The sequence below is a fragment of the Carassius carassius genome, chromosome 8, assembly GCF_963082965.1.
Source record: "Carassius carassius chromosome 8, fCarCar2.1, whole genome shotgun sequence".
NCBI classification, from domain to species: domain Eukaryota; kingdom Metazoa; phylum Chordata; class Actinopteri; order Cypriniformes; family Cyprinidae; genus Carassius; species Carassius carassius.
The window spans coordinates 7,463,203-7,478,487 of record NC_081762.1 but is presented as its reverse complement, the minus strand read 5'-3'; the positions used below and the strand labels follow the sequence as shown (position 1 = coordinate 7,478,487).

The 15,285-nt window shown below is 40.1% G+C and overlaps 2 protein-coding genes across 4 annotated transcripts in view; both read right to left on the bottom strand.

Moving 5' to 3' along the window:
• Positions 1-10,578, bottom strand: part of LOC132145106 (protein starmaker-like) — a 74,262-nt gene extending 63,684 nt beyond the window's left edge. The window contains exon 1 of the mRNA XM_059555837.1: positions 10,574-10,578. The gene's annotated coding sequence lies outside the window, so the exon portion shown is untranslated. The remainder of the gene's footprint in view (positions 1-10,573) is intronic.
• A 1,468-nt stretch (positions 10,579-12,046) lies between these two features.
• The window catches only part of LOC132145109 (CD209 antigen-like protein C), a 39,212-nt gene continuing 35,973 nt past the window's right edge, over positions 12,047-15,285 (bottom strand). For 2 of the 3 annotated variants that reach the window (XM_059555851.1, XM_059555849.1), the window contains 4 exons: positions 14,607-14,678; positions 14,348-14,499; positions 12,598-12,710; positions 12,047-12,453 (listed from right to left, as the gene is read on the bottom strand). In XM_059555851.1, the coding sequence (XP_059411834.1) occupies positions 12,291-12,453; positions 12,598-12,710; positions 14,348-14,499; positions 14,607-14,678 (500 nt within the window). In that variant the 3' untranslated portion in view covers positions 12,047-12,290. Of the gene's footprint in view, positions 12,454-12,597; positions 12,711-14,347; positions 14,500-14,606; positions 14,679-14,953; positions 15,038-15,285 lie in introns of all 3 variants that reach the window. The other variant, XM_059555850.1, reaches the window with a different exon arrangement.

Genomic DNA, 15,285 nt, shown 5'->3' with positions numbered 1-15,285 from the left:
ATTCTCAATAGCCGTCCACTCACGACTGTTTCTGACAACCCAAATGACTTGGAGCCGTTAACGCCTAATCATTTACTGCAGCTTAAGGTGCAGCCTGTTCTACCACCGGGTTTGTTCGTGAAAGAAGATCTTTACACCAGACATCGTTGGAGACAGATCCAGTACATTGCCGACTTATTTTGGAAACGCTGGGTCTGAGAGTACCTCCCTCTTCTGCAAACACGGCAAAAATGGTCTCGTGTCAGACGCAACTTCTGTCCAGGAGACGTCATACTAGTAGCCGACAGCACAGCGCCAAGAGGATCGTGGATGCTAGCTAGAGTCACTGAAGCCCTCCCTGACTCCAAAGGCTTGGTCCGCAGTGTACGGCTTCAAACCAAAACAAGCCAGCTTGAAAGACCTATCAGTAAGATCTGCTTGCTAGTAGAAGGCCAGTAATCTAAAGCTGAGTGAGACCTGAATGAACTTGCGCACGTGCACACACTGTCATACAGATACATACACTGAATCGCTGCACTCATTTATTCTTGTAAATAATGCATAATGAGTTTAAGGGAATAATATATAGCTCCTTGGAAAATTACATTTAGTTAGTTATAGCTTGCTTCCTGCAATAGCTATAAGGGGCCGGCTATGTAGGAGCCGTTTTGAGTTTAATCTAAGTTGTTGTGCTATTGGAGCACTGGTATATTTTGTTTGATTTAGGGTCCTTTATTTTGTAGGGACTTTTAGTTTGACGGTCGGTGAGAATGTTTGAAGATAAAGATGGCCGCCTCTCACCTTTCTAAAAACAAAAAAGAACAAGGAAGCTGTTGGAACGTATTAAGCATACAGTTCTTTACATCGCTACTGAATCGCTATTGAATCTTTATTGAACAGTATTTGGACATTATTTTTGATTTAAGTTGTGCCTTTTTTAACCACCATTTTTCAACCACTTACCAATTGTTTGTTGGATTACTGGAGTCCATGCTTTGTCTGCTACTACCAACCTACTTACCTGCCTGCTGCCTGCTTTGCTTTGCTTACCTGCCTTGCTCTGCATACCTGCCCTGTTTACCTATCTGCTGGAATACCATCTCATCCACCTCAAAAAAGGTACCATTTAAGTTTAACTGTGTTGGATAGCTTGTTAAAGAAGCTAAGCAATACGTCCCAGCTAAGAGTGGTCCGCCACTACAATATATATATATATATATATATATATATATTTTTATATATAAATACAATTAAACCCACTAACCGGAAGTTATAGCTCAAATATTCTCTTCATATATTCAGACTAAATGAACCGAAGGACACAGGAAAGAAAATGTAAAAAAACAAAACAAAAAAAAAACAAAAAAAACAAATCTGAATTGGCAATAACACACAAGTGATCACATACGAAAAAGCCTAGTGTAAAGAATAACAACAAATACCTCATTTTTTTAAACAAGTTTGGAAGGAGCCATATACGTGGAGAATATTTGAGCTATAACTTCCTGTTGCAATGAAACGACTTCCGGACACACTGAAAATGTTTATGCTCTCTCACACGTGAGAATGTTTGAAAGTGCAGTCTTTGTGCAGGCACAACAGTACGTGTGCGATTACAGGGCATATGCAAAGAGTTTCTATGTAACCGCATGTCTTTCATATATTTGCAAAGATATATAGTGTTTCACATGTATGCGCAAGTAATTCACTTGTACGCACAAGTGTTTCAGTGTGTATCCCAAGTGATTCACTTGTACGCACAAGTGTTTCAGTGTGTATCGCAAGTGTTTCAGTGTGTATCGCAAGTGATTCACTTGTACGACAAGTGTTTCAGTGTGTATCACAAGTGATTCACTTGTACACACAAGTGTTTCAGTGTGTATCACAAGTGATTCACTTGTACGACAAGTGTTTCAGTGTGTATCACAAGTGATTCACTTGTACACGCAAGTGTTTCAGTGTGTATCACAAGTGATTCACTTGTACACGCAAGTGTTTCAGTGTGTATCGCAAGTGTTTCAGTGTGTATCGCAAGTGATTCACTTGTACAACAAGTGTTTCAGTGTGTATCACAAGTGATTCACTTGTACACGCAAGTGTTTCAGTGTGTATCACAAGTGATTCACTTGTACGCACAAGTGTTTCAGTGTGTATCGCAAGTGTTTCAGTGTGTATCGCAAGTGATTCACTTGTATGACAAGTGTTTCAGTGTGTATCACAAGTGATTCACTTGTACACGCAAGTGTTTCAGTGTGTATCACAAGTGATTCACTTGTACGACAAGTGTTTCAGTGTGTATCACAAGTGATTCACTTGTACACGCAAGTGTTTCAGTGTGTATCACAAGTGATTCACTTGTACACGCAAGTGTTTCAGTGTGTATCGCAAGTGTTTCAGTGTGTATCGCAAGTGATTCACTTGTACAACAAGTGTTTCAGTGTGTATCACAAGTGATTCACTTGTACACGCAAGTGTTTCAGTGTGTATCACAAGTGATTCACTTGTACGCACAAGTGTTTCAGTGTGTATCGCAAGTGTTTCAGTGTGTATCGCAAGTGATTCACTTGTATGACAAGTGTTTCAGTGTGTATCACAAGTGATTCACTTGTACACGCAAGTGTTTCAGTGTGTATCACAAGTGATTCACTTGTACGACAAGTGTTTCAGTGTGTATCACAAGTGATTCACTTGTACGACAAGTGTTTCAGTGTGTATCACAAGTGATTCACTTGTACACGCAAGTGTTTCAGTGTGTATCGCAAGTGTTTCAGTGTGTATCACAAGTGTTTCAGTGTGTATCCCAAGTGATTCACTTGTACACGCAAGTGTTTCACTGTGTATCGCAAGTGTTTCAGTGTGTATCACAAGTGATTCACTTGTACACGCAAGTGTTTCAGTGTGTATCGCAAATGTTTCAGTGTGTATGACAAGTGTTTCAGTGTGTATCCCAAGTGATTCACTTGTACACGCAAGTGTTTCAGTGTGTATCGCAAGTGTTTCACTTGTACGACAAGTGTTTCAGTGTGTATCATAAGTTTTCAATGGGTTTCGCCTCAAACGGCCTCCCATATGCTAGAGTTAAAACACATACTCATACACTCTCTCCCACACACATTACACTCACACGCATCCTCACACATACTCACTAACACAAACACTCTACTCAACAGACACTGACTCATGCATCCTTACATACACTCACTCTCACATACACACACACACACACACTCAAACGCTTCCGCACATTCTCTTACATACTCTCACACACAGTCAAACACTTTCACATACACTCTCACAAACACATCCTTACACTCGCAAACTCTCACAAACACATTCTCTCACACACATTCTCTCACACACACTCAAATATAGTAACACACGCATCCTCACTCTCACACACACACACACTCTCACACACACAGTTACACACTTTCACATACACTCTCACAAACGCATCCTCACACACTTTCACATACACTCTCACACTTTCACATACACTCTCACAAACGCATCCTCACACTCACACACTTTCACATACTCACACAAACGCATCCTCACACTCACACACTTTCACATACCCTCTCACAAACGCATCCTCACACTCAAACACTTTCACATACACTCCACAAACGCATCCTCACACTCACACACTTTCACATACTCTCACAAACGCATCCTCACACTCACACACACACTTTCACATACACTCCACAAATGCATCCTCACACTCACACACTTTCACATACACTCTCACAAACGCATCCTCACACACATACACACACACACACTTTCACATACACTCTCACAAACGCATCCTCCCACACACTCACACACACACACACACACACACACACACTTTCACAAACGCATCCTCACACTCACACACTTTCACATACACTCTCACAAATGCATCCTCACACTCACACACACACTTTCACATACCCTCTCACAAACGCATCCTCACACTCACACACTTTCACATACACTCCACAAATGCATCCTCATACTCACACACTTTCACATACACTCTCACAAACGCATCCTCACACACATACACATACACACACACACACTTTCACATACACTCTCACAAACGCATCCTCACACTCACACACTCACACACTTTCACATACACTCTCACAAACACATCCTCACACTCACACACTTTCACATACACTCTCACAAACGCATCCTCACACACACACACACACACACACACACACACACGCACACACACACACACACTTTCACATACACTCTCACAAACGCATCCTCACACTCACACACTTTCACATACACTCCACAAACGCATCCTCACACACACACACTTTCACATACACTCTCACAAACGCATCCTCACACACACACACACACACACACACACACACACGCACACACACACACACACTTTCACAAACGCATCCTCACACTCACACACTTTCACATACACTCTCACAAACGCATCCTCACACACACACACACACACACTTTCACATACACTCTCACAAACGCATCCTCACACTCACACACTTTCACATACACTCCACAAACGCATCCTCACACTCACACACTTTCACATACACTCCACAAACGCATCCTCACACTCACACACTTTCACATACACTCTCACAAACGCATCCTCACACACTTTCACATACACTCCACAAACGCATCCTCACACTCACACACTTCCACATACACTCCACAAACGCATCCTCACACTCACACACTTTCACATACACTCCACAAACGCATCCTCACACTCACACACTTTCACATACACTTCAGAAACGCATCCTCACACTCACACACTTTCACATACACTCCACAAACACATCCTCACACTCACACACTTTCAAATACACTCTCACAATCGCATCCTCACACACACACACACACACACACACACACACACACACACACACACACACACACTTTCACATACACTCCACAAATGCATCCTCACACTCACACACTCACACACTTTCACATACACTCTCACAAACACATCCTCACACTCACACACTTTCACATACACTCCACAAACGCATCCTCACACACACACACTTTCACATACACTCCACAAACGCATCCTCACACTCACACACTTTCACATACACTCCAGAAACGCATCCTCACACACACGCACTTTCACATACACTCTCACAAACACATCCTCACACTCACACACTTTCAAATACACTCTCACAATCGCATCCTCACACACACACACACTTTCACATACACTCCACAAACGCATCCTCACACTCACACACTTTCACATACACTCTCACAATCGCATCCTCACACACACACACACACACACACACACACTTTCACATACACTTCACAAACGCATCCTCACACTCACACACTCACACACTTTCACATACACTCTCACAAACACATCCTCACACTCACACACTTTCACATACACTCCACAAACGCATCCTCACACACACTTTCACATACACTCTCACAAACGCATCCTCACACACACACACACACTTTCACATACACTCTCACAAACGCATTCCTCACACTCACACACTTTCACATACACTCTCACAAACGCATCCTCACACACACACACTTTCACATACACTCTCATAAACGCATCCTCACACTCACACACTCACACACTTTCACATACACTCTCACAAACGCATCCTCACACTCACACACTTTCACATACACTCTCATAAACGCATCCTCACACTCACACACTCACACACTTTCACATACACTCTCACAAACGCATCCTCACGCTCACACACTTTCACATACTCTCACAAACGCATCCTCACACACATACACACACACACACACACACACACACTTTCACACACACTCTCACAAACGCATCCTCACACACACACACACACACTTTCACACACACTCCACAAACGCATCCTCACACTCACACACTTTCACATACACTCCACAAACGCATCCTCACACTCACACACACACACTCACACACTTTCACATACACTCTCACAAACGCATCCTCACATTCACACACTTTCACATACACTCTCACAAATGCATCCTCACACTCACACACTTTCACATACACTCTCACAAACGCATCCTCACACTCAAACACTTTCACATACACTCCACAAACGCATCCTCACAATCACACACTTTCACATACACTCTCACAAACACATCCTCACACTCACACTTTCACATACACTCTCACAAACACATCCTCACACTCACACACTTTCACATACACTCTCACAAACACATCCTCACACTCACACACTTTCACATACACTCTCACAAACACATCCTCACACTCACACACTTTCACATACTCTCACAAACGCATCCTCACACACACACACTTTCACATACACTCCACAAACGCATCCTCACACTCACACACTTTCACATACACTCTCACAAACGCATCCTCACACTCACACACTTTCACATACACTCTCACAAACGCATCCTCACACACACACTTTCACATACACTCTCACAAACGCATCCTCACACACACACTTTCACATACACTCTCACAAACACATTCCTCACACTCACACACTTTCACATACACTCCACAAACACATCCTCACACTCACACACTTTCCCATACACTCTCACAAACACATCCTCACACACACACATTTTCACATACACTCCACAAACGCATCCTCACACTCACACACTTTCACATACACTCTCACAAACACATCCTCACACTCACACACTTTCACATACACTCTCACAAACACATCCTCACACTCACACACTTTCACATACACTCTCACAAACACATCCTCACACTCACACACTTTCACATACACTCTCACAAACACATCCTCACACTCACACACTTTCACATACACTCTCACAAACACATCCTCACACACACACACATTTTCACATACACTCCACAAACGCATCCTCACACTCACACACTTTCACATACACTCTCACAAACGCATCCTCACACTCACACACTTTCACATACACTCTAACAAACACATCCTCACACTCACACACTTTCCCATACACTCTCACAAACACATCCTCACACTCACACACTTTCACATACACTCTCACAAACACATCCTCACACTCACACTTTCACATACACTCTCACAAACGCATCCTCACACACACACACACTTTCACATACACTCCACAAACGCATCCTCACACTCACACACTTTCACATAAACTCTCACAAACGCATCCTCACACTCACACACTTTCACATACACTCCACAAACGCATCCTCACACACACACACTTTCACATACACTCTCACAAACACATCCTCACACTCACACTTTCACATACACTCTCACAAACATATTCCTCACACTCACACACTTTCACATACACTCTCACAAACACATCCTCACACTCACACTTTCACATACACTCCACAAACGCATCCTCACACTCACACACTTTCACATACACTCTCACGAACACATCCTCACACACTTTCACCTACACTCCACAAACGCATCCTCACACACACACACTTTCACATACACTCTCACAAACGCATCCTCACACACACACACTTTCACATACACTCTCACCTCTGAGAGCAAAAACCAGACAGAGAGCAAAAACAGTCACAAGAACTTGGGTCCATCTAGGGGCACAAACCTCCATCTCACTTTCTTGCTCTTCAGTGGAGTTACCTTTGGTAGAAATTTGACGAGATCAAGGAAATCATTGTCTAAACCTTTGAATCAGTGCAGCATTTCTTTTTGCATCTATTCCTAAAATTATATTTCCTTCAATTCTGAAAAATAAATCTTTAACAAAATCCTTTTTTTCAGCAAATGTGACAACTTACCCCAACTTTTACTGAGAACATAGTTCAAAGTTTCAGGTAAAATCTACCTTCATCATAAATTATTCTTGACTGAATGTATGCCAGTGTGGTTTTATTGTGATCATCTTTACCCCAAAAGCTGTGAGAAACAGTACTGAAGCTTTAGTTTGAAGGACAGAATTCACAAATATTATTTTTGTTTACTTATTGTAATTTGCTCTTTGAAGATCTCTTCTCCAGGTCAGTTTTATTGCATGGCGTCTGCAGTGTGTGAGTTTCTGAGTTTTCGTTTAATCCATTACATAAGGAAATAATATCACTCCTTTAAAAGGTATGATGTTATGAGCCAGAATAAAAAATCTAGAAATTGCATGTTTGAATATGTAATGGTCTCTGAAAATAGGGAATATATAAATGTATTTGTGTTCTCCAAGAGGAAAGAATGAGGATGGTGGTAAAAACATAGTAGAGATAAACTGTATACTCTGTCTTAAATCCTCATCTTCTGTCTGTTGCATTACAAGCCAATTTTGCTGTAGCAAATTATGCAACTTCCTAAAATACAACCTTAATTTCAAACAGCACTTATGGGCAGGAGTTGTCAGGGTTTGACCATTCAGAAGTAGTTCTGATATTTCTGATATATGAATAGAAGTCAATAAAGCTGAAGAGGCTGCTTGTGTAGAAAACAATAAACATGTATACAAAGTGACAGAACAGGCAAAAATTGCAAGTTGTAAAAATGCAGATTTTATCAGATTAAATACCATTCTCACAGAAATCTAGTTTATTACAATTACATTATTCACTTAGCTATAGCACACATTATTTTAAATGCATACACAAAATAGATCTTGACTATGCTTATTTTAGTATTAGGCTACTCATAGCAGGGCTGCCATTTGCTGATCACAGCTATGGAATGATATTGCGGACTTTATTCAAAAGGAATTGCAAATTGTATTTGCAATTGCGTTTTCAATTTGTGGACGCATAAAATGTGACATAATCCAAACGCAAATGCAAATCGCGCATTACCGTTTTCATTTTCGATTAAGTGAACGCACAGTGTCTGCCAAATTTAAAATGGAAATGCAAAGTCCGTTTGCAATTGTGTTTCCCATATCTTACGAGCTATGAGCCTGTCATATTTAAATAGCAATATTAATTACCCCATTTGCCTTTTCACTCTCTCTGCACTGTGCATGTAAACTGCCAAAACTCAAATGGAATCGCAATACCTTTTGCATTTGAATTTCCAACGTCTACACTGAAACCTGTCAATCAAGTGACAGGGGTGGGGCCATTTTATTGGGCGTGTTTGCATTGGGAAGTGACGATCGTACTAAAATGTACCATGTTTTTACTAGGGTAAATATGAGTTAACGATAGTGTTTATAATTAAGCCACAGTAGCCACAAATGTACAGTTGTCTGAGACGCAATGTTCTTTAACATCATGAACCATAAAATGTAGTCCTGCTATTGTTTATTTTCATAATAGGTAAACACAGGCCACAAGTTAACACGGTCACATTTCCTTGATTCAGCAGCTGCACGATGTAAAGCCGATAGTCCTGTCTTGAATCTAGAGATCTGGTGTTGATTCAGTGTAGCTTGGTAGCTCAGTGGTTAATGACTGTCATCTCTCCCGGCATACTGTCTTTTAGCGCGTGTTCGAAACCCGGGCCAACACAGACGTTCTTTATTTTTTTGTTTATCCTACTAACTTCAGCCGCCAAACGGGCGACATCACACTCCCGAGTCGAATGCACAAAGTCTGAACTACTGAGGAAGCAAGTCCGAAATCAGCGGTTGAAGTTAGTAGCAGGCGGCGATATAACCCAAATTGTAAAGTCACCTTGGCCAATCAGAAGCAGTAAGCAGCGCACAATCTGACGTCAAACACAGCGGATAACGGCGCACACTCAGACGTCGCAGGGCAAAAACCCCGGTTATACTGTCCACACGACAACACTGCAACCGGCGTTTCTGAAAATGCTCACCCTGGCCGTAGTTTTCAAAAATGTTCGGTTTCGGTGCCCTGAAACAGCGTTTTCGTGTGGACGAAAGGCCGAACCGCGTAAAAAAAGTCACGGTTATAAAAATACCGTGTCCGTGTGGACAGGGCCTAAGACACACTAAATGAAACTGGGATCCGCTTGATCTTCATCATCACATTATTAGCACAGCAGAAGTCTTCTCTTGCAAATGTTTTAACACTTTTTCATTTGTTTCACACATTTTTCACACCCTTTTTCAAAACAGTTACCACAGATCTCATTGAAAGGCCCCAAACTCTATTGGATTCACTGTGTTGAACAAAAGAAAAAAATCTATTCACAGCTGATAGAAACTACTTGCATAATTATAAATCTGTATGCACCTGTGTGAAACTCATTTGCACAACTCTTCAATCAGCAATCAGTCCATCTATAAAAGAAGCCACCTCTGTGTTGCTATTTGCAAGCATGGATCAAAGAGGCTATAGGCACGGAAGGAGAGTAAGAGGCCATGGCAGAGGGGCCCGAGGAAGAGGAGTTTGTATGCGTGGTGGAGGAGCTGCAGCAGCAGCAAGAGGACAAAATCGAGCTCAAGTTTCAAATGAAATTTGGGCAACAATTATTGTCCATGTCATCAATCATGGCTTGTCCTTTAGAAATGCTGGACAAAGGCTTTTTCGGAATGAGAACAGGTAATTCACAGTGTTACTGTAATGTATACAACTGTGTATTTCAGCCTTACTGTATTGCCCTGTTAGCAGAACAAACTGTGTCTACAGTAATGCAGATGTTTTATCAATCCCATTTATGTGACTGTCATACAGTAATGTCAATTTTGACATGCTTTTTGCTTTTACTTTATAGAATCCACACATTGCCACACACTGGTGGCAGAGGAAAGATATTTAGTATTGAACAGGAGTCTGCCATTGTAGATATGGTAGTGGCAAACAATGCAATCAGACTGCGTGAAATCCATGGAAGCAGTAATTGCAGATTATGGAGCATTTCGAAATATAAACTGAGTTTGGCAACTATAGATCGAGTCCTTAAACGAAACCATGTCAGAATGAAGCAGCTGTACAGAGTTCCATTTCAAAGAAACTCTGACATCGTAAAGGAGGCACGATTCCAGTATGTGCAGGTACAGATTTTTTTTTTTGTAATACCTTGTTTACCATAGTTACATGCGACTGGAATAATTTGCTTTATGAATTTGCTCTTTCTCTTCGAGCATAATGAAGCTGAAGGGGCACATCACAAATTCATTTGTGGATGAAGCCGGCTTCAACCTCTGTAAAGTGAGGCGACGCGGGAGGAACATCATTGGGCAGAGGGCCACTGTCACAGTGCCAGGTCAGAGGGGTGCCAATATCACCATGTGTGCTGCCATCTCCAATGATGGAGTCCTTTGCCACATACCAACTATTGGCCCATACAATACAGAACGCCTAATTACATTTCTTGATGCATTGAAAGAATTACTGATTCCACCCGAAGAGAGAGGGCTGATGAGGCCTGGCATGACTCTGTATGTCATAATTTGGGACAATGTGGCTTTCCACCACTCTCGCCTTGTGAATGACTGATTTGCAGCACAGCCTCGTATTATGATACAATTCCTCCCTGCATACTCTCCTTTTCTGAACCCAATCGAGGAGTTCTTCTCTGCTTGGAGGTGGAAGGTGTATGATCACCGGCCATATGAGCAGATGCCCCTCCTGGAGGCAATGAATGCTGGTTGCCTGGCAATAGGTGCAGAGGACTGCCAGGGATGGATACGCCATGCAAGGAGGTATTTCCCTCGGTGCATTGCAAGGGAAAACATTCAATGTGATGTTGATTAGAACCTGTGGCATAATCGTCAAGAACGAATGAACTAGATATAATGTATATCCTTTTTTTTTTTTTTAAAAAGGGTATTTCCAACCATAAGTTTCCTTTTTTAGCTTTTTTTTTTTTCCAGTATCCATTTGAGTTTGTAAAGTATCATATTTCATATTGATGGCTGTATTTTGTTGTCCATTGTGTAATGATTGATTGAAAGAATAAATTAATTTGACCAAGTTGTGGTGTTTGATGGAAATATTTGCTTATGTTGCATGTTTTGTGAGTGTTAGAGCATTTTGCTAACAAAATGAGTCCTTTTGGCCATTGAGCTTCAGTTTTATCCTGTGTGTTAACGGTTTTGAAAATGTGATGTCGGAGTGGGCAAATGTGTTTAAGCAATTGAGGAAAAACTGTAAAGCATTTAATTACAGCATTGCATGTCCTTGTGATTTCAAAAACGAGTGATGTGGGAGTTCTCAAATCAGAAAGCTTTTATTTTATAAGGTAAATCTGCTTCATATCTTAAAATATGCAAAGTCAAAACAGGCGAAATGCAGAATTTTTAGTTGGGTAAAAGTAAGCAAATCAGCATTCAATTTTGCTCTGCATATGTAGAGTACATGATGTATCATTGTTTTATTATGTGTTACTGATAAAGATAAATTAATAGATCTTTTCACAGATAAACGTTTTCAGTTTTTCACAAGAAGCATCAAACCAAGATTGAAAGTTGCCTCTCTCATCTCCCAGAGCAGCACAGTTCTCTCCAGATGGATCCTGCTTTTTCCAGTTATCAGGTTCTCTTGGCCCCCCACTGAACCAGAACCTTTAAGAAACAAACAATAATACATTTGGTTAAAGTAAACAAAGTAAAATGAAAATAAATAACTGGTGGTTTTGCAATACTTATACACCGAGGTAATCATTGTAAAAATGTTAAGCAACCAAATCACACATGCAGAGTTCTTACTGTACTCCAGTTTCTTTGAGAGTTTGGTTATTCACCCAAACCCAGTGTCCTTCAGTTTCCAGATCATTGAGACCAATCCAGTGAGTCTGTTTTACTTTAGAGACCAGAAAATCCTGATTGAGAAAAAAAGTGATACAAAATAATTGTTGGTAAAGGTAAAAAAAAAAAGCTGTGTGATAAAAACTTAAATGACCTTGTAAAGTAGTTGTTATGAAACTGACAATGATGATGGCATAAAGAACCCAAATGCAGTTTATTTCGAATGTTGATGACCCAAAAACATCAACTAAGAACTTAAATGACACGAGAAAAAAAAAAAAAAAAACAGTCACATTCGTTTAAGTGCTGTTACACGGATCCGGCCAGGGCACAGTTTCAGTGGGCGGGAACTACAGTCGCAGTGAGGATCCAGGCCGTGTCTGTGGAAACGAGCGCACATTTTTTTCTGGAGTTCAGAACTGAAGACATCAAGACGGTCAAGTCAGACACAGACTGCTCGCTGTTATCCTCAAAAACCTCACCAAGGTACAGTATGTCACACCGTGTGTTCAAACAGTTTTACTTTAATTTAATTTCTTATGCTGTGTACTCGATAACTTAAAAGTTTGGTTTTTTATTGATCCTTAGATCTGTGTTGGATTGTAATGCTGGAGAACACTAAGGCCTCTGTTATCAGAGAACTTGCTAACATGAAGAAAACGTCCAGAGGTCTGTAATTATACGTAATTCAGGATTTTTTTTTTACTTAACTTAATTTAAACTTTAGTAATTTTAACTGCTTCTATTAATTTTATTGTTTAAGATTGCTGTGTGGCAATTATAGTGTTGAGATAGCAATGTTAACGTTTAAGTGTTAACTCTTGAAAGAATGAGTTGACTTCTGAATTAAAATGTCCTTATTTTTGAGGGAAACATTCCAGGGTTTTTCTCTATATAGTGGACTTCAGTGGGGTTCACTGGATGGAAGGTCCAAATTGCAGCTTCAGTGAAGCTTCAAATGCCTCTACAAGATTCCAGCCGAGGAAGAAGGGTCTTATTTAGATCATTAAAAAAACAAAAAATAATTTATACACTTTAACCTCAAACGCTTGTCTTGTCTGTGCATTCCGGTTCATGACAGTTAGGGTATGTCGAAAACTCCCATCTCATTTTCTCTTCCAAATTCAAAATCACTTTAAGTCATCATATATTCCTGTTTTATAGATTTTTTTAAAGGGCTTTTGAACTTCTTTGCATGTTCACTTTGCATGGGTCGGTACTTTTTCTGTGATGTAAGACAATTTTGAAGTTGAAGGAGAAAATGAGATGGGAGTCTTCCAATTCCCCACAGTCAGCAGAAATGAGAAAAAAGTGTTTATTACGTTTGAAAGAAATTACAAAAATGCATGATTTCACCACAGGGGGCTTTATTCACCCCCTGGAGCTGTGTGAGCTATGTTTTATTACAGTTGCGTGCACTTTATTTCACATCTTCTGAACAGTTGACAACAAACACCCTCTTTCCCCATTGAAAGTCTTGGAAGAGCAGGGACTTTTTTATTCTGGACTAATTTATTCTGGAAGAGGAATAATCTAGGATGCTTTGAGGGTGAGTAGAAAATGGACAAATTTTCATTCCGGGTTGAAATAATGCTATAAACATACCCAGATATGTCACATAACCTGCTTTCTGGAATACCCCCCAGCTGTAAGTCAATATTGTCTTTATTACACTTACTTCTAGTATCAGTTAATTCATAAATGATCTGACCTGTTCTTTTTGGTTGGTTATGGTGACCAGCTTGGCTTCTTTTGAAACACAGACATCTCGACTGCTTGACCAGTTCAGTTTATCAGAGCTGAATAAATACAGCTTTCCACGACAAGCTATCCAGCCATCCACAGAGAGATTACAAAACTGAGCTGTGATGAATGAATAATCTTTCATTATTTAGATCATAAGGTAAGTCAAACTTCACAAAAATTGTGAAAAAAATGTGATCACACTTTGAATGCAAACTGACACTCACCATCGTAAAATGAAAGCCAGTTTCTAAGTGTGTTGTATCTGGCTGTAAGGTCATTCAACTCTTTCTTCATGACTGATGAAAATACAATTAAAAAAGGAGAAAACAAGCACCCATTTAAAGAATTGACCTGAGGCAGTTTTAAATGCGGAATTATAAAAAAGTAATGAACATGTCAAAAGCCAAATCATCAAGATGAGGTGGAAAGTGTTCTTTAACACTTGTGTAATTAGCTTTAAATTCCTCTAGCTTTTCATCAGAACTTAAGAAAAAAAATGGTCAATTTAGTAAAAGCTGCTGTAAATGAAACTGGTTAGTGCTCTAATATTTATGAAACATTGTTTTCTCACTTGTGTTGTTGATCTGTTGAGCTGACAGTTCCATTGAAAACATGTGCTGGTCATTCACTGATTCATCAGCAAGCTTGTTATTATCTGAATAAAGACAACATTTTGGTAGATTTGAATATGTCAACAATCATATCATTATTTATATCAAGACTTAAATTATCTAAAAACAAAAACAAACAAACAACAACAACAAAAACCTTTGAATGGTGTTTATAAATTAAAGGCTAAATTAATTTGAGTTTAAATTGAGTTTAATGTTGAAAATTAATAAAGGCATTTGCTTTCCTGTCCTGAATCTTATCTTTCTTACCAAAAGTTTAATTTCCTAAAGT